The 17,757-nt window shown below is 44.0% G+C and overlaps 2 protein-coding genes across 8 annotated transcripts in view; one reads left to right on the top strand and one right to left on the bottom strand.

Moving 5' to 3' along the window:
• The window catches only part of cpeb3 (cytoplasmic polyadenylation element binding protein 3), a 77,860-nt gene extending 73,506 nt beyond the window's left edge, over positions 1–4,354 (bottom strand). For 2 of the 6 annotated variants that reach the window (XM_014199958.3, XM_014199966.3), the window contains exons 1-2: positions 4,204–4,354; positions 654–1,501 (exon numbers count right to left, since the gene is read on the bottom strand). In XM_014199958.3, coding sequence (XP_014055433.1) covers positions 654–1,501; positions 4,204–4,243 — 888 coding nt within the window. In that variant the 5' untranslated portion in view covers positions 4,244–4,354. Of the gene's footprint in view, positions 1–653; positions 1,502–1,716; positions 1,875–3,582; positions 3,717–4,203 lie in introns of those variants that run through there. The other 4 variants (XM_014200004.3, XM_014200007.3, XM_014199977.3 and 1 more) reach the window with 3 other exon arrangements.
• A 59-nt stretch (positions 4,355–4,413) lies between these two features.
• Positions 4,414–17,757, top strand: part of marchf5 (membrane-associated ring finger (C3HC4) 5) — a 52,424-nt gene continuing 39,080 nt past the window's right edge. The window contains exon 1 of one of the 2 annotated variants that reach the window (XM_082960494.1): positions 4,414–4,790. In XM_082960494.1, the coding sequence (XP_082816620.1) occupies positions 4,747–4,790 (44 nt within the window). In that variant the 5' untranslated portion in view covers positions 4,414–4,746. The remainder of the gene's footprint in view (positions 4,791–17,757) is intronic. The other variant, NM_001140034.1, reaches the window with a different exon arrangement.

Here is a 17,757-nt window from a genome sequence, read left to right as displayed (position 1 = left end):
GTCAGTCCACCAATGGAAAATAAGAAATGATGCATAGCCTGCATAACAACCTTATTATTAGGTCATAATAGCATAATCAATATTATGACTTCATAATTGGTTAATCACATCACTACGCAACAACCCATTGCGACACTTCTTAAACATTGTCATAATTAAGAGTTACGCTGTTTTAATGATCTGAACAGGTGCCCGTGTGGGTTGCAGGAGACTGAAATCAAAGTACTTTGTCTCTTTTTCTTGAACCATTTGCATGAAGAATATTCAACATAACCTAATATTCATCACAGCCGGTTAATATTATTTGGTAGAATGCTTGAAAGCGTAGGCTATAGACCTAGCTTGTCGACAGAGATGGAGAACTCTGTTAGTCTATAGATATGGTTATTGCAACAAATGGTTACATTTCTTGCATATTATGCCAGCTCACTCTGGGAGTGTTTAAATGCAACCTATGAGTAGACTATACATATAGGCTACTTCTGCAGTGTAAGATGCTCTCTCTCTCTCTCTCTCATGATGTGGACATGAAGACATTACCATAATCATCTTCTAATACACTTGTCAATTAATGTCAATTAAACGCATGTTTATTATGAAAATGTTTCAAATTGGATTAAAGGTTAGGCTACTTATTATACATCCAAACATACCTGAAAAGGCAACATGTTGTTGCTGTTGTCCGTCCTAAAGGCGTTGTCCTCCATCCAAGATTTCGGGGTGAGGGGACCAGCTCTCGGGAATTTTGGGGGTGCTATAACATTGCTGGAATATGGCTTTTTCATCGGGGAGATGGGGTTCATTGAAGACGGCACCCCTACACCGACCCCCACGCCAACCCCGACTCCCACAGCTCTCCGCGGGTCCCTGCCTGCCTGGAGACCGCTCCAAGGATTAGAGGCTGTGCTCCAAGCGGCATTTTGGTGATTATTCCAACCCGAAGATGAAGCAGGTGAAGAAGCCTTGCTATTCATGACAGACTGGTGACTGTATGCGGTTCTCTGTGGAAAGGGACCTTGGTTGGGGCTAACAGGGGATCTCCGTTGCTGCGGCGGTGGCTGCTGCTGCTGTTGCTGGGCTTGCTGCTGAGACTGTGCCAAGCCAAGCTGAGGTGAGAAATTGCCTCCAAATACCGGATTGACGTGATGGGGGAAGTTCTGAAAAAGCATTGTTCCGTTCACCGAGGGTATTCCTTGAAAAAAATTGTCGTCCACGGTGTTTGTGGTTCCAGTGGACCAAGTGCTACCAAATGAGGGGGACAGGGTGCCACCGGTTTCCTGCGGCTGATGAAAATTTAAACCAGGCAGGATCGGAGACTCCATCAGCACTTTCTCTTTGTTGAGAGCTGAAGCTGCTTGGTAGCTCACACTTGATGGGCTCTCTGATGTAGGGGGTTCCGAGGGGGTCGGGGTGGAGGGAGGTTCTACGGTTGGATCTTGCTGCTGATGAGGTTGGGCTTTGTTTTTGTCCATCAGTAAATCATCCTGCATGGTTTGCTGAGCTGAAACGGGAAAAACAGAGACGAGTTATTATTGAGAATGTCATAGACTAGGCTCGCAGGGTTGTTATGATATTTCAGAGAACTCAAGAGTGTACTTGTTCTGCTGCAAGCCAATTGCAATGCGAATTCGTAATCACCCATTCAGCAAACAAAATCGAAGACTACCGACGTGACACAATAAAGTGCACTAAAAGCAAGAGATTCAATAGTTTCACCCTTTCGGACGCCAGCGCTCCACTCAGATGTAGGCTATGCGGGAAATACACGTGGAGGACACCGACATTCACCAATATTCGCCACGTATCGTTTTCCTTTCCTTTACCCAGCAACTCCGAACTACAATGTGAAACTGATTCTTGTTCCTGTTTTTTTTTCCCTCACGAGAACCACCCCTGAGTTCATTTGCATACGTCAATAAATACAGCTGCTGCGTCCTTCAAAAAATGGTTAAAGAGACACGCCACCTTGACCAACCCACTTCTCAGACAAATGGATAGACATAGCTATTTCCTATGGAATGAGCAAGGCCACTTTTCCTTAAGTTTCTGCGTCAGTGATTGCTGCAGTAGCTATAGATATGACGCACTTATAGGCGACTTTTCTTTGTATGACATCAGCCTAGTAGGCTGGACATGTTCTACATTTTAGGTGACTTGACAGAACGGCTTGCTACATAGGGAGGCTCATAGCTTCACCCTAAAAGCATGAATGTTATAAAGGTTACGATGAGAGGCAGATTCAGTTATAGCATTAAACTTGGTCAATTTGCCCGTCTCCTTTTTATATGCTCATTTTCTGAGTAGGGTGCAAATGGGTGCTATAACAGAGGCCACGCCTATCTGCATATCTACGTTTGGAAAAGCCTAAGACCCTTTTCATACTATGACAGATTCTCTTGAGGTTTCGAGAGAATACCCTTGGCTATGTATTTCGCCTCTGCTTTCATGCATGTCTGCATTTATGTTCCGTCTGTATTGATAAAAACTAAAATATTTATAACGTATAGCCTGCTATATTACATTTGGTTTTCCTAATTTTGTATAGTTTATCATACACTATACGTTTATTCTGGGCGTCCCGTTAGCATCATTATTAACATAATTAGGCCTTTCGCTGGTCATGTGAGAACAGTATCAATTTACTCATATCAAAACCATTTTGACTGCCGTGCACTAGCGGTTCTTGGGTGGGGGGGGGGGGGTCGCAGTGCCCCTGTGACAACAATTTTGGTTTTTGGACCCCCTTGTGGCCCCCCTAAATGTGGAGTATGAAATAATTTTTACATAAATTTTTGCTATCGTTCTTTTTTTACATCCGTTATTAGACAGTGTCATCGCGGAACATGGTCTTTTGCCTGCTAATGCCTGCAATGCAGTGAAGAAAACGATATGACAACAATAACGTCTAATGTAACTGGCCCCTCTAACAGTACAACTGGCCCCAGCTTGGCCCCCCCAGTTGAAATGGTCTAGAACAACCACTGCTGCCGTGCACAGTCACACTTGAATGAGAACTATGAGACTGCATGGTTTTGTCCATTTTAATTATGAATTACTAGAGATAACAACTGTGGCCTATAATAAAAGCCACATATGGTGGTATTTAGAAGCTATTCGGGAATAGGCTAAAACGACTCACACACGCAGTAGGCTGTGTCAAATTTAGGTTGAGCACATTATTTTAATTATCAGACTTCCTGAATATTTCTAAGAGGTGTGAGGTAGACTTATCGCAGCAAAATATATGCAAAATATTGCAAGGCATTCTGGACACCCAGTTAGTCCTTGTTTTCTCCTCGACGCATAAACGTTGCCAATTCAAGGTCATCAAGTAGCCTAATCAATATAGGTGCAGTTTACCAGCCTAAAAGAAAAACAATACACCAATTTGGACAATCTAAAAGTCGTATTTTTCCTACGCGTTGGTTATACAAGATAGTCAATACATTCACAAGCGGGCTATTAATACATTCGTATCCAACAGCCCCTAATCTACAACTGTACAGATACCACCAAACAAACACGGCAACAACCGCATGCACACCCGTGTCGGTTTTCTGTTTCACATGACATTAAATTTACCTTAATCGTTCACCTTTTGGGACTGTAAATATGGCTATTTCTGTTTGCCTCGTCTGGGTTTAGATATGACAAATGAGCTACCCTTGCGCGGAGGTAGTCAGTAGTTGCTTCAACAGCTGATTGACTGAAGCGCATGGATGATGCAGAGGCTTCAGGGAAATGTAGTTTCATAGTTTTAATGTACTCCTCCAGAATGCAAAGTTTGGTCGAAAATAAAACAATCGTTTTGGTAAGCTTTTATTTTAAATGTAGACCTATGCATTTTTTTTGGCATAAAAGTAGTCTAGTATTGAACGAGGACATCTATTTCATGACAATTCATGATTGGGTTTCAAAATGTCAATTTTTCTGCAACAATATATAGTCTGATTGGATCATCATTAGACGAGGCTGCTTTTCGTCACCAAACCACAGACCCATGTTATTATGAATAAATTTACCCAAACGACACTTTCCCAATATCTTCCATGACTGCAAAGCCCTTGTTGCAACATTTTGCAGTCATTTTAACAGAGAAAATGTCGCCAATAGAGATACAACTAAGCCAATAAATGCGATGCACTCCCGAAGCGTGTGGCCCTGAAACGCTACTGACAGCTCGGTATAATATATGAAGCCTACCGCAATATGAAGTATTCTGTAGCCATATGTGTATCTTCATGATGCGAGTCTTCCCAAGTAGTCGCAGTGCCTCTTAGGTCCGTTATACAAGTTAGAGCATTAATTTGATAATTCTTTGGCCACATGAAGGAGATAAAATGTGGTCGGACTACATATCCCAGGCATCATGTAAACGTGTGATTTCGCAGCCTCTGACGGGCTTGTTATTGTTGGTGACGCATAGTGCATCACCTCAGAGACAGGCAGTCAATGGAGTCAAGTTGTCACAGCGATGCATCCATGATAAACACAGTATTACTTGTTTTGAGCAAACTATTAACGTGAAACCGCAGGCGAAGCGTCGAGTTGTAATGCATTGTTTATAATGACCGCAAAGGAATTGGCTTATAGTTGAAGTTACTTTATTTCGGCTAACCAACAAGCTAGCCAGCCAGCTAAACTATTCGAAGGCCTCGCCGCTTTCAACAAGGCCAAGCTAGCTAACTAACCTGCATCGTTAAACACTCAAAACGTTTGTAGTGTTGTTTTACGTTTATTGGCTATATGTCGGAAGAAATCGCATTGGTAATGCAACAGAATTTGGACAGGTGAGTTGAGTTTAACGTTAGGTAGCTACCTAACCTACTAGCGAAGTTAGCTTGCTAACGCGTCACAGCTGGGGGGGGACCAGGTGACTGCAAGGGCGCCATGGTTAATAACTATACTAAATCTTACCTTGTGAGTATTAAAGTATTATAATGTTGCTAGTCATATGCAGCATGCAAACTATACTAAGTTCATGCGACATTGTCGTTACCATGGGGCAGGATCAGTGGGACCAAGATATGTTAACTAATGGGGGTGTGTCACGCGATGCACTTGCGACCTGGCTCAAATCAAAGTTTATTTGTCACATGCGCCGAATACAACCTTACAGTGAAATGTTTACTAACAGGCTCTAACCAACAGTGCAGAAAAGGTATTAGGTGAACAATAGGTTAGTAAAGAAATAAAAACAACAGTAAAAAGACTGAAAAAATAACAGTAGCGAGGCTACATACAGGCACCGGTTAGTCGGGCTGATTGAGGTAGTATGTACATGTGGGTGTGGTTAAAGTAACTACGCATATATGATGAACAGAGAGTAGCAGCAGCGTAAAAGTGGGGTTGGGGGGGCACACAATGCAAAAAGTCCGGGTAGCCATTTGATTACCTGTTCAGGAGTCTTATGGCTTGGGGGTAAAAACTGTTGAGAAGCCTTTTTGTCCTAGACTTGGCACTCCGGTACCGCTTGCCATGCGGTAGCAGAGAGAACAGTCTATGACTGGGGTGGCAGGGATCTTTGACAATATTTATGGCCTTCCTCTGACACCACCTGGTATAGAGGTCCTGGATGGCAGGCAACTTAGCCCCAGTGATGTACTGGACTGTACGCACTACCCTCTGTAGTGCCTTGTGGTCAGAGGACGAGCAATTGCCATACCAGGCAGTGATGCAACCAGTCAGGATGCTCTCGATGTTGCAGCTGTAGAACCTTTTGAGGATCTGAGGACCTATGCCAGATCTTTTTAGTTTCCTGAGGGGGAATAGGCTTTGTTGGAGTCGTGCCTGGCCGTGCAGTCGTGGGTGAACAGAGAGTACAAGAGGGGACTGAGCACGCACCCCTGAGGGGCTCCAGTGTTGAGGATCAGCGTGGCAGATGTGTTGATACCTACCCTCACCGCCTGGGGGCGGCCCGTCAAGAAGTCCAAGATCCAGTTGCAGAGGGAGGTGTTTAGTCCCAGGATCCTTAGCTTAGTGATGAGCTTTGAGGGTACTATGGTGTTGAACGCTGAGCTGTAATCAATGAATATTATTCTCACGTAGGTGTTCCTTTTGTCCAGGTGGGAAAGGGCAGTGTAGAGTGCAATAGAGATTGCATCATCTGTGGATCTGTTTGTGCGGTATGCAAATTGAAGTGGGTCTAGGGTTTCTGGGATAATGGTGTTGATGTGAGCCAAAGCACTTCATGGCTACGGACGTGGCTGACAAGGTTTCCACTAGATAACACAACCACAAAGTCAATTGTGTTCTTTGTTCTTAATTTAAGTTAGGCATAAGGTTAGTAGTGTGGTTAAGGTTTAAAAACAGATTTTAATTTTAAGATACATTTTAGAAATGTTTATGACTTTGTGACTGTGTTAACTAGTGACGACCGGCTGATTGCAATCGGTCCTGGACCTCTCTGGTCAGATCGTCCATTTTGTTAGTTGGGTTCATCAGTATTTGGACAACGCTCTTGAAGCTATTTTCCTGTTGTTGTAACAACTGCTTATAGAACACTTTTTGTTCATTTAAAAGATCCTTCACCTGTAAATGATAAACACTGTCCTCTTCATGACTTCCACCTTTGGCTTTGGAGCCATGGTGGCAATGTAGGCTAACGCTTTTACTCCACGCATTTCCAGACAAGGCAGGGCAGATTTAAACAGCAACAAACAGCAGGGATTTAGACAGCCACAAGCCTGGGAAAAGCCGTGGTCCCAGCCAGAAGGGCTAACCACGTCACAGGCTGTGTTCAAGCTGTTAAGGAAATCTTGCTAGCTGATGGCTAGTTAGTAGCTAGGCTAGCTGCTACGCCAAGCAGCTCTTCTAACTTTTGGTTGGCAGGATCCCTGGACGATATAGTGGTCCCAGCAACTGAGGCGTGTCGTGGGATCCAAATTTAAGAAGGTAGCAAGTAACAGATTTATTTTCAATAGAACACTTTTTCATTCTTTCAAAACAACAAACCAAGCTCTCCCTCATATCTACCCTCGTATCTTGCTCAGTACATAGTCGATGTGCAGGGGTACGAAGTAATTTAGTTAGATAGTTTTGTATATATAGTTTATGTGGACACCCCTTCAAATTAGTGGATTAGGCTATTTCAGCCACACACTTGCTGACATGTGTATAAAATCGAGCACACAGCCATGCAATCGCTATAGACAAACATTGGCAGTAGAATGGCCTTACTGAAGAGCTCAGTGATTTTTAAACATGGCGCTGTCATAGGATGCCACCTTTATTGTGAAGTGGAAACGTCTAAGAGCAACAACGGCTCAGCTGCGAAGTGGTAAGCCACACAAGCTCACAGAACGGGACCGCTGAATTGCGTAGCGCGTAAAAATCGTCTGTCTTTGGTTGCAACACTCTACCGAGTTCCAAACTGCCTCTGGAAGCAACGTCAGCACAAGAACTGTTAGTCGGGAGCTTCATGAAATGAGTTTCCATGGTCGAGCAGTCGCGCATAAGCCTAAGATAACCATGCGCAATGCCAAGCGTCGGCTGAAGTGGTGTAAAGCTCGCCGCCATTGAACTCTGGAGAATTGGAAACGCATTTTCTGGAGTGATTTTATTTCTTTAACCTTTATTTAACCAGGAAAAGCCCATTGAGACACTGGGTCTCTTTTTACATTTACATTTACATTTAAGTCATTTAGCAGATGCTCTTATCCAGAGCGACTTACAAAATGGTGCATTCACCTTATGATATCCAGTGGAACAACCACTTTACAATAGTGCATCTAAATCTTTTAAGGGGGGGGGGGGGGGGTTAGAAGGATTACTTTATCCTATCCTAGGTATTCCTTAAAGAGGTGGGGTTTCAGGTGTCTCCGGAAGGTGGTGATTGACTCCGCTGTCCTGGCGTCGTGAGGGAGCTTGTTCCACCATTGGGGTGCCAGAGCAGCGAACAGTTTTGACTGGGCTGAGCGGGAACTGTGCTTCCTCAGAGGTAGGGGGGCCAGCAGGCCAGTGGTGGATGAACGCAGTGCCCTTGTTTGGGTGTAGGGCCTGATCAGAGCCTGAAGGTATGGAGGTGCCGTTCCCTTCACAGCTCCGTAGGCAATCACCATGGTCTTGTAGCGGATGCGAGCTTCAACTGGAAGCCAGTGGAGAGAGCGGAGGAGCGGGGTGACGTGAGAGAACTTGGGAAGGTTGAACACCAGACGGGCTGCGGCGTTCTGGATGAGTTGTAGGGGTTTAATGGCACAGGCAGGGAGCCCAGCCAACAGCGAGTTGCAGTAATCCAGACGGGAGATGACAAGTGCCTGGATTAGGACCTGCGCCGCTTCCTTTTTCAAGAGATACCTGGCCAAGAAGGCAGCAACAATCAATACATTACATCATTAAAACATACAACAACATGATTCAGCCTAAAAAAAAGATTTACACTCTGTAACAGTCTCCCATCAATATTTTAAATTAATTCAGTGGTACTAACAAATCTAGATGACGCATGGATTGTAGATTATTCCATGCGTCTGGTGCACAAGAAGAGAAGGCAGTTTTGCCTAATACTGTGAATGTCCTGGGGACTTTAAGTAGCAACCACCCAGCAGACCGGATATAGTAACTGCTGGTGGTGAAGGACACCAAACTACAGAGGTAAAGAAGGAGTTTACCCAAAAGGGCTTTGTAGATGAACACATGCAAATGTGTCTTTCTACGCATATAAAGTGAGGTGCAATGGTGGGTGAGTGACTTGGCATTTGCAATAAAGCACAAGGATGCATGATCAATAGGATCCCGCTTCACCATCTGGCAGTCCAACGGACAAATCTGGGTTTTGGTGAATGCTACATGCCCCAATGCATCGTGCCAACTGTAAAGTTTGGAGGAGGAATAATGTTTCTGTGGCTGATTTTCATGGTTCGGGCTAGGTCCCTTAGTTCCAGTGAAGGGAAATAATGCTACAGCATACAATGACATTCTAGACGATTATGGGCTTCCAACTTTGTGGCAACAGTTTGGAGAAGGCCCTTTCCTGTTTCAGCATGACAGTGCCCCGTGCACAAAACGAGTTCCATACAGAAATGGTTTGTCTAAATCGGTGTGGAAGAACTTGACTTGCCTACACAGAGCCCTGACCTCAACCCCATCAAACACCATTGGGATGAAATGGAACGCCGACTGTGAGCCAGGCCTAATCGCCCAACATCAGTGCCCAACCTGACTAATGCTCTTGTGGCTGAATGGAAGCAAGTCCCCGCATTAATGGTCCAACATCTAGCAGAAAGCCTAACCAGAAGAGTGGAGACTGTTATAGCAGCAAAGGGGGGACCAACTCCATATTAATGCCCATGATTTTGGAATGAGATGTTCGAAGAAGTGTCCACATACTTTTGGTCATGTAGTGTATTTACAAATAGGTAGGGATAAAATAATGACTTGGTAACAGGATGAATAATAAACAGTAGCAGCAGTGTATGTATTGAGTCAAGAGGGTCAATGCAGACAGTCCGGGTAGCCATTGGTTAACTATTTAACTATTTATCAGTCGTATGGCTTGGGGGTGGGAGAGGTTCAGGGTCCTGTTGGCTTCAGACTTGGTGCATCGGTACCGCTTGCCGTGCAGTAGCAGTTGGAACGGTCTGAGTTGGGTGGTCTTCCTCTGACACCGTCTGATATAGAGTCCTGGATGGCAAGGAGCTTGACCCCACGCACTACCCTCTGTAGCGCCTTGCCATAGAACTGTAGAACTTTTTGAGGATCTGAGTGCCCATTCAGCCTCCTTGTGGACCATGATAATTGTAAGATCTTGCATGTGTCAGCAACGCCTGGGCAGAGGAATGCACCCAATATCAAAATGTAATCTCCCTTTTTGTGAGTTTTAGGACAACTCAGGAGATTGATTGGGATGTTGTACTTTGTCAAGGTGGTGGAAAACACCAAAATGAATTGCCTGTTTAAATATAGGCATTTCATTAAGGTGTGGTAGAACTGTCCTACTAAACTCAGCATAAAAATAAATATCCTCTCACTGTCAACTGCGTTTATTTTCAGCAGACTTAACATGGGTAAATATTTATAGGACCATCAGATTCAACAACTGAGACATAAACTGAACAAGTTCCACAGACATGGGACTAACAGAAATTAGGGGGGGGGGGGGGGGTCAAAATCAAAAGTAACAGTCAGTATCTGGTGTGGCCACCAGCTGCATTAAGTACTGCAGTGCGCTTCTCCTCGTGGACTGCACCAGATTTACCAGTTCTTGCTGTGAGATGTTATCCTACTCTTCCACCAAGGCACCTGCAAGTTTTCAGACATTTCTGGGGGAAATAGCCCTAGCCCTTACCTTCCGATCCAACAGGTCCCAGATGTGCTCAATGGGATTGAGATCCGGGCTCTTCGCTGGCCATGGCAGAACACTGACTTTCCTGTCTTGCAGGAAATCACTCACAGAATGAGCAGTATGCCTGGTGGCATTGTCATGCTGGAAGGTCATGTCAGGATGAGCCTGCAGGAAGGGTACCACATGAGGGAGGAGGATGTCTTTCCTGTAACGCACAGTGTTGAGATTGCCAGCAATGACAACAAGCTCAGTCCGATGATGCTGTGACACACCGCCCCAGACCATGATGGACCCTCGACCTCCAAATCGATACCGCTCCAGAGTACAGGCCTCGGTGTAACACTCATTCCTTCGACGATAAACGCGAATCCGACCGTCACCCCTGGTGAGACACAACCGCAACTCGTCAGTGAAGAGCACTTTTTGCTCGTCCTGTTGGTCCAGCGACAGTGGGTTTGTGCCCATAGGCGATGTTGTTGCCAGTGATGTCTGGTGAGGACCTGCCTTACAACAGGCCTACAAGCCCTCAGTCCAGCCTCTCTCAGCCTATTGTGGACAGTCTGAACACTGATGGAGGGATTGTGCGTTCTTGGTGTAACTCGGGCAGTTGTTGTTGCCATCCTGTACCTGTCCCGCAGGTGTGACGTTCGGATGTACCGATCCTGTGCAGGTGTTGTTACACGTGGTCTGCCACTGTGAGGATCAGCTGTCCGTCCTGTCTCCCTGTATCACTGTCTTAGTACAGACATTGCAATTTATTGCCCTGGCCACATCTGCAGTCCTCATGCCTCCCTGCAGCATGCCTAAGGCATGTTCATGCAGATGAGCAGGGACCCTGGGCATCTTTCTTTTGGTGTTTTTCAGAGTCAGTAGAAAGGCCTATTTAGTGTCCTAAGTTGTCATAACTGTGACCTTAATTGCCTACTGTCTGTAAGCTGTTAGTGTCTTAACAACCGTTCCACAGGTGCATGTTCATTAATTGTTTATGGTTCATTGAACAAGCATGGGAAACAGTGTTTAACCCCTTTACAATGAAGATCTGTGAATTATTTGGATTTTTACGAATTATCTTTGAAAGACAGGGACCTGAAAAAGGGACGTTTACTTTGCCCTTCACACTAGTCAGGGATTGCCAGGGTCACCCTGGCCCTGACCTGGGTATGCTCCTGTCCTGATTCTGATGATAAGATTCACGTTTTATTTCCCATGTGGTTTGTATACATTGGAAATCTTACTCTCCCCAATAAAACACAACCTGGGAAAGAGCCTACCTACCGCCGAGGTAAACCAGTTAATAATCTTAGGTTTGATATTGAGGTTGTGAGCTAGCAATGCTGGCCTAAACACAGGACTAAAGAGAGACAGTTTTAGGTCATCATCGAAAATCCTAAAAGAGTGCATGGACGTGGAATATATTTCCGAAATTGAGACTGAGTGGTACTTTACGCTATAATTTTAACACAACCTTCCAAACATTTTTGATCTGGTATGCCACTCAAACGTTTATTCTAATACGTCTGTAGGCTTAGGTCAAGTAAGTCGCTTTCATTTTGTAATAATGGTCATTGTTTGTCAATGCTTTCCATGGTCCCAGGCTTGCTTGACCTTCAGAGAGAATCTGGCATTCAGTCTGGGTTAGTTGTTCATCATGGTGAAATATGAAGGTTGAAATAGATAGACCAATCTGTAGCAGCCAGCTACTCTTCATTCCTAAAGATGTTTCTTTTCTGTCCCCTTTGTGCATCTCAAGCAAACTATACCCAAATTGTTATTTGGGTTATGTCATTCATTCATTCATTCATGTCATCAAAGACAAGAAATGTTCTGATAATCCTCAGATCTACAATTGTTAGTGCTACCGCTGTTTATTTTAGGCAAGCCCCTTATATACCCTTTTGAGCCTTAGCCTATATCCTGTCCTTGTGTAATCAATGTTTTCCCCTTTACTGGAAAACAAACTTAGTGCCAAGGTTGTTGAATGACTTTCGGCCTACATGCTAATCAATACTTTATGTTGTTGTTTTTGATATTGGATCAAAGTTCCTTCAGTTGGAAGAAAGAAAAAAAAATAATGACGTAGATCATTTTCCATAGAGGTTTTAGGCTAAACCTTGCAATCTCGTGTAAAATTGAGAGATCTGTGATGAATGCCGTGACTTTGGATTGTGGTGGTGATCCAGCAGTGAGTTATTGATTTGCTCCTGTTGTAGAGCAGGCCTGTTGTCGGTCCTGATCTTGCAAGTGTTTTATTTTCCACTGTGGGCCGTATTTGCCAGAATGTCGCAGCTCGCATCTTAGTGCCATAATACAAACGAGAATGCTTTGGGCACAACAAGTGAACTTGATGAGGGGGGGGGGGACTATTTAATCCATTTTAGAATAAGGCTGTAACGTAACAAAATGTGGACAAAGTGAATGGGTCTGAATACTTTCCGAATGCACTGTATGAAGGCTATTTTTACATATTGGCAAAGCAATAGAAGTGACTTTTAGATTTTGTATCATTTTTCATAGAATTTTGATGAACCACATGACATAGCTTTTTTTAGATATGATGAATTGATTATAAATGAAATCAAACTGTTCCACGAAAATGTGCATATGAAAATCATAACTGGCACGCAGATTAGTAGAAATGGTACGATAACTTGTTTTCCTTGGGGGGGAAAAGATATTGGCATGACAAACAACTGGCTTGTTCAGGCCACAGTGCCCATAAGTAGGCCTGTACTAAAGCATGTGATGCTGCACTTTTCATAATTGGATCTCTGGACTGTGAACACATATTTTTTATTTTTTTAGATGATAAGCCTAACTGTTGTGCAGTGAAAAGGGTGGAAGGAAACCTGTGCGATTGCTCAATGTGCAACAGCTCTGCATTCCCGCTGCCATGCAGCAGCAGGGCTCAGTGCAAAGGCACGAAACATGAGTCTGTTTGAAGAAACCGATAGCAGAAGGATGTATGTCATGTTCCCCTCCTTTAGGCGGTTGTGTACCCGGCTCTATCAGCGACAAACACACAACTCCACAGGCTCTTATCTGGGCCTGCCACAAGCAGCTGGTTCCCACTGCAATGCAGGGTCTCACGAATGGAGGAGGGAGAAACGCTTTAATCCTGCCTGACCTTTAGCTGGCTCACACACACACACACACACACACACACACACACACACACACACACACTCTACTCTTTTATTTTGGTCTGGCATTAGTCATACATTAGCCATCTTAATATCTTGTATCCCTTTTTTTTCTCATTATGTCGTACTCTTCCTATCTTGCAGACACCCCGGAAAGTGTTTTGATATTCAGAAGTCGGTGCTGTTGGTTGTCGTGACTTGTGTTTGTTTGAGGTGGGCGCGATGGGTATAGGGGGAAGTCACATTTGCACATTCACGTGAAATATGAGCCGCGGCAAGTCTTGTAACTTTCCCTGGGGGAGAGAGTTGAAGGGGTAGGTTTGGGTTAACTGGCTCTGGCTCCTGAGCCAGACAGTCAAATATAGACTCCAGCAGACTCAGTGTAATTGGGCCAGTGTGACTTAACTCCCTGCATGACTTTTTGCTCCTGCTGTTCGATGCAGGTGGTAACAATTAGGTCTGATCCCATTTAGTCGACTGGTCGGTCGATTGTTTGGGCGATAGGCTGTTGGTCGACCAAGATTTTTTTTTTGTCGAGTAGTGGCATATATATATATATATAACTAATGTATTGCCCATGAGACACCTCTCTGATTCACTCCTGTCTCAGTGGACTAATCCATTGTGGAGGCCACAGGGATGGCACACCAGTATCACCAGTAGTATTTTTACCGTTCAATCCCATCATTTATCATCTACAATGTTTATTTGGTTACAGTCATTTCTGTTAATGCATTCAATTTATTGTTGTTGTTATTATTGTCATTGTAGGAGGGGACACGTTGTTTGTTCCTCAACATAGCCTATTTGAAACATGTTTCCATGTTCTGATCCTGTGGAAACGTCATAAAATTGGCCTTCCCTTGCGCAAATACTCTACAGCTGTGTCTGTCTGTCTGGAGCTTGCTGGGGTGGGAAACTTGGAGGGTTTGGTCTGATGAAACCAAGATTGAACTCCTTGGCCTGAATGCCAAGCGTCACGTCTAGAGGAAACCTGGCACCATCCCTAAAGTGAAACGTGGTGGCAGCATCATGCTGTGGGGATGTTTTTCAGCGGCAGGGACTGGGACACTAGTCAGGATCGTGGGGATTATGAACGGAGCAAAGTGCAGAGGGATCCTTGAAAATATGCTCTAGAGCGCTCAGGTCATCAGACCGGGGCAAAGGTTCACCTTTCAACAGGACAATGTCCCTCAGCACACAGCCAAGACGGCGCAGGAGTGGCTTCGGGACAAGTCTCTGAATGTCCTTGAGTGCTCCAGCCAGAGCCCGGACTTGAACCCGATCGGACATCTCTGGAGAGAGCGACACTGCCCATCCAACCTGACAGAGCTTGAGAGGATCTGCAGAGAAGAATGGGAGAAACTCCCCATATACAAAACCAAGAAGACTTAATCGCTGCCAAAGGTGCTTCAACAAAGTACTGCGTAAATGGTCTGAATACTTATGTAAATGTGATTTCAGGTCTTTTTGCAAAATTTCAAAAAACCTGTTTTGGCTTTGTCATTATGGGGTATTGTGTGTAGATTGATGAGGGGGGCAAACTATTTCATCCATCATCTTGCCAGTGTTTTAATTTCCACTGTGGGCGGTATTTGCCAGAATAAGGCTGTAACGTAGCAAAATATGGACGAAGTGAATGGGTCTGAATACTTTCCGAATGCACTGTATGAAGGCTATTTTTACATAATGGCAAAGAAATAGAAGTGACTTTTAGGTTTGTATAATTTTGATAGAATTTTGATTAACCACATGACAGATTTTTTTTTTTTTTTTGTTGATATGATGACTTGATTATAAATTAAATCAAACTGTTCAACGAAAATGTGCATATGAAAATCATAACTGGCACGCAGATTAGTAGAAATGGTAAGATAACTTGGTACTCCAAATGGAAAAAGTGGCAGACCCCTGGTGTAGCCTATTACCGGCAACTTTAGGAGCGTCATGGCAGAATCTGCAAGGACCAGCGGCAACGAGAGGAGGAGGGTCGGCAACAGTTTTTTTTTCCCCTTCTGGTTAGGCTATATTGATCTCTGCCTCCCTCTTTAGTAATTTGTGTCTTTATTTTTAATCACAGTGCTTAAAGCATCAGACAAGCTCAGTAGCCAACATGTATAGTTCATTTTATTCAAACATAGGGTGTGTCTATATGAAAAAATACGGTTGAAGTCGGAAATGTACCTTCGATGGCCACTGGCACAATGGAGTAGTGTGTTCTTCATGGATGAATCCCAGTTTCAACTGTACCGGGCAGATGGCAGACAGTGTCTATGGGGTTGTGTGGGCGAATGCTTTGCTGATTTCAACATTGTGAACAGAGTGCCCCATGGTGGCGGTGGAGTTATGGTATTGGCAGGCATAAGCTACGGACAATGAACACTATTGAATTTTATCGACGACAATTTGAATGCACAGAGGCCCATTGTCATGCAATTGATCCGCTTGCCATCACTTAATGTTTCAGGATGATAATGCATGGCCCCATGTCACAAAGATTTGTACAGAATTCCTGGAAGCTGAAAATGTCCAAGGTCTTCCATGGCCTGCATACTCACCAGACATGTCACCCATTGAGCATGTTTGGGATGCTCTGGATCAACGTGTACGACAGTGTGTTCCAGTTCCCGCCAATATCCAGCAACTTCGCTTCAGCCATTGAAGAGGCGTGGGGCAACATTCCACAGGCCACAATCAACAGCCTGATAAACTGTATAACTGTATGCGAAAGAAATGTCGTGCTGAATTAGGCAAATAGTGGTCACCAGATAGATATTGACCAATTTTGTGATCCACTCCCCTAACTTTTTTTGGAAGGTGTCTGTGACCAACAGATGCATATCTGTATTCCCAGTCATGTGAAATCCATAGATTAGATTAGGGCCTAATTCCTTTTTCAATTGACTGATTTCCTTTATCTGAACTTTAACTCAGTGAAATCATTGAAGTTGTTGCATTTATTTTTGTTCAGGGTATATTAGCCTAAGTAGAACACCACTGATAAATAGGGTACCGTAATTTCCGGACTATTAAGCGCACCTGAATATAAGCCGCACCCACTGAATTTAATTTTTTTATTTATTTTGAACATAAATAAGCCGCACATGTCTATAAGCCGCAGGTGCCTACCGGTACTTTGAAACAAATTAACTTTACACAGGCTTTAACGAAACACGGCTTGTAACAAAAAAGAAAAAATGTGCAGTAAACAGTAGCCTACCAAGAAAGTCATTGCTCCAGACCAAGCTCCCGTGCAGCAGCTCTATTTCCTTTTCCAACAGCCAGATCAATCGCCTTCAACTTGAAAGCTGCATCATATGCATTTCTCCGTGTCTTTGCCATGATGAGGGTGACAAAATGACTACCGTAATCAGAATGATGGGAAGTTTGAGAGCGCTCGATTTAATCTAAACAGTAAACAAAAAAGTTGTTTGACCTTAACCCGTTCGGCAATTTCATTGGTCTAATGAAAGCTCCATGCCGCCAAAAAACTGAGCACGTCACAGAATGTGTTTTATTTATTTGAAAGCGGGAAAAATCCATATATTAGTCGCGTCATTGTTTAAGCCGCGAGGTTCAAAGCGTGGGAAAAAAGTAGCGGCTTATAGTCCGGAAATTACGGTATTAGTTTGTCGCTAATCTCTAAGCCAACCTACTTGCCTAGCTTTAAAAAAAAATGTCTACAAAAATCTATTGACATGACAGGATTTGAGCATTTGCTTAAAGGGATATTTTGGAAATGTATCTACTTCCCCGGGGTCAAACTCCTGGACACCATTTTATGTTTCTGCATCCAGTATGTAGGAAGTTGGAGCTAGTTTTGCGAGCCAATGCTGAAAAGCGTTGGCACAATAACTGGACGTCTATCATAACAACTAGCATGCTGTTACCATAGACGTATAGGCATTGTGCTAATGCTAGTTAGCAATTGCGCTAATGCTAGTTAGCAACTTCCTTAAAATTGCACACAGAAACATAAAAATAGTATTCATCTGATTCTGGGGAACTATTTACATGATTCTGCATGTCTGTCATTACAAGACTGATGCCTTGTTTAAGCTACATTTTTGACAAGTGTGGTCTAATTCAAACCAGTCTGTTTCAAGCCTTTATTGGTTGGCAGACTAGACTCAAGCATTTAGTGAGGCAGGGGTTAGGGTTTCTTGGAGAGGATAGCGTTTCGCAAGTTGTATTGTAGCCTGTCATATGGAGGGGCAAGGTTACGGGTACAGGAGCCGATGAATCTGGGAGAGCGCCCACATTCGCCTTTGTTCCCTCGGCCGTGCTCCTGTGGAGATGTCTGTCCACCATTCCAATCAGCGTCCCGTCCTTCTG

The sequence above is a fragment of the Salmo salar genome, chromosome 01 (assembly GCF_965601325.2).
Source record: "Salmo salar chromosome 01, fSalSal1, whole genome shotgun sequence".
In the NCBI taxonomy this organism is placed as follows: Eukaryota; Metazoa; Chordata; class Actinopteri; order Salmoniformes; family Salmonidae; genus Salmo; species Salmo salar.
Note: the sequence above shows the minus strand (reverse complement) of the source record. Positions and strands in the feature narration are given on the sequence as shown.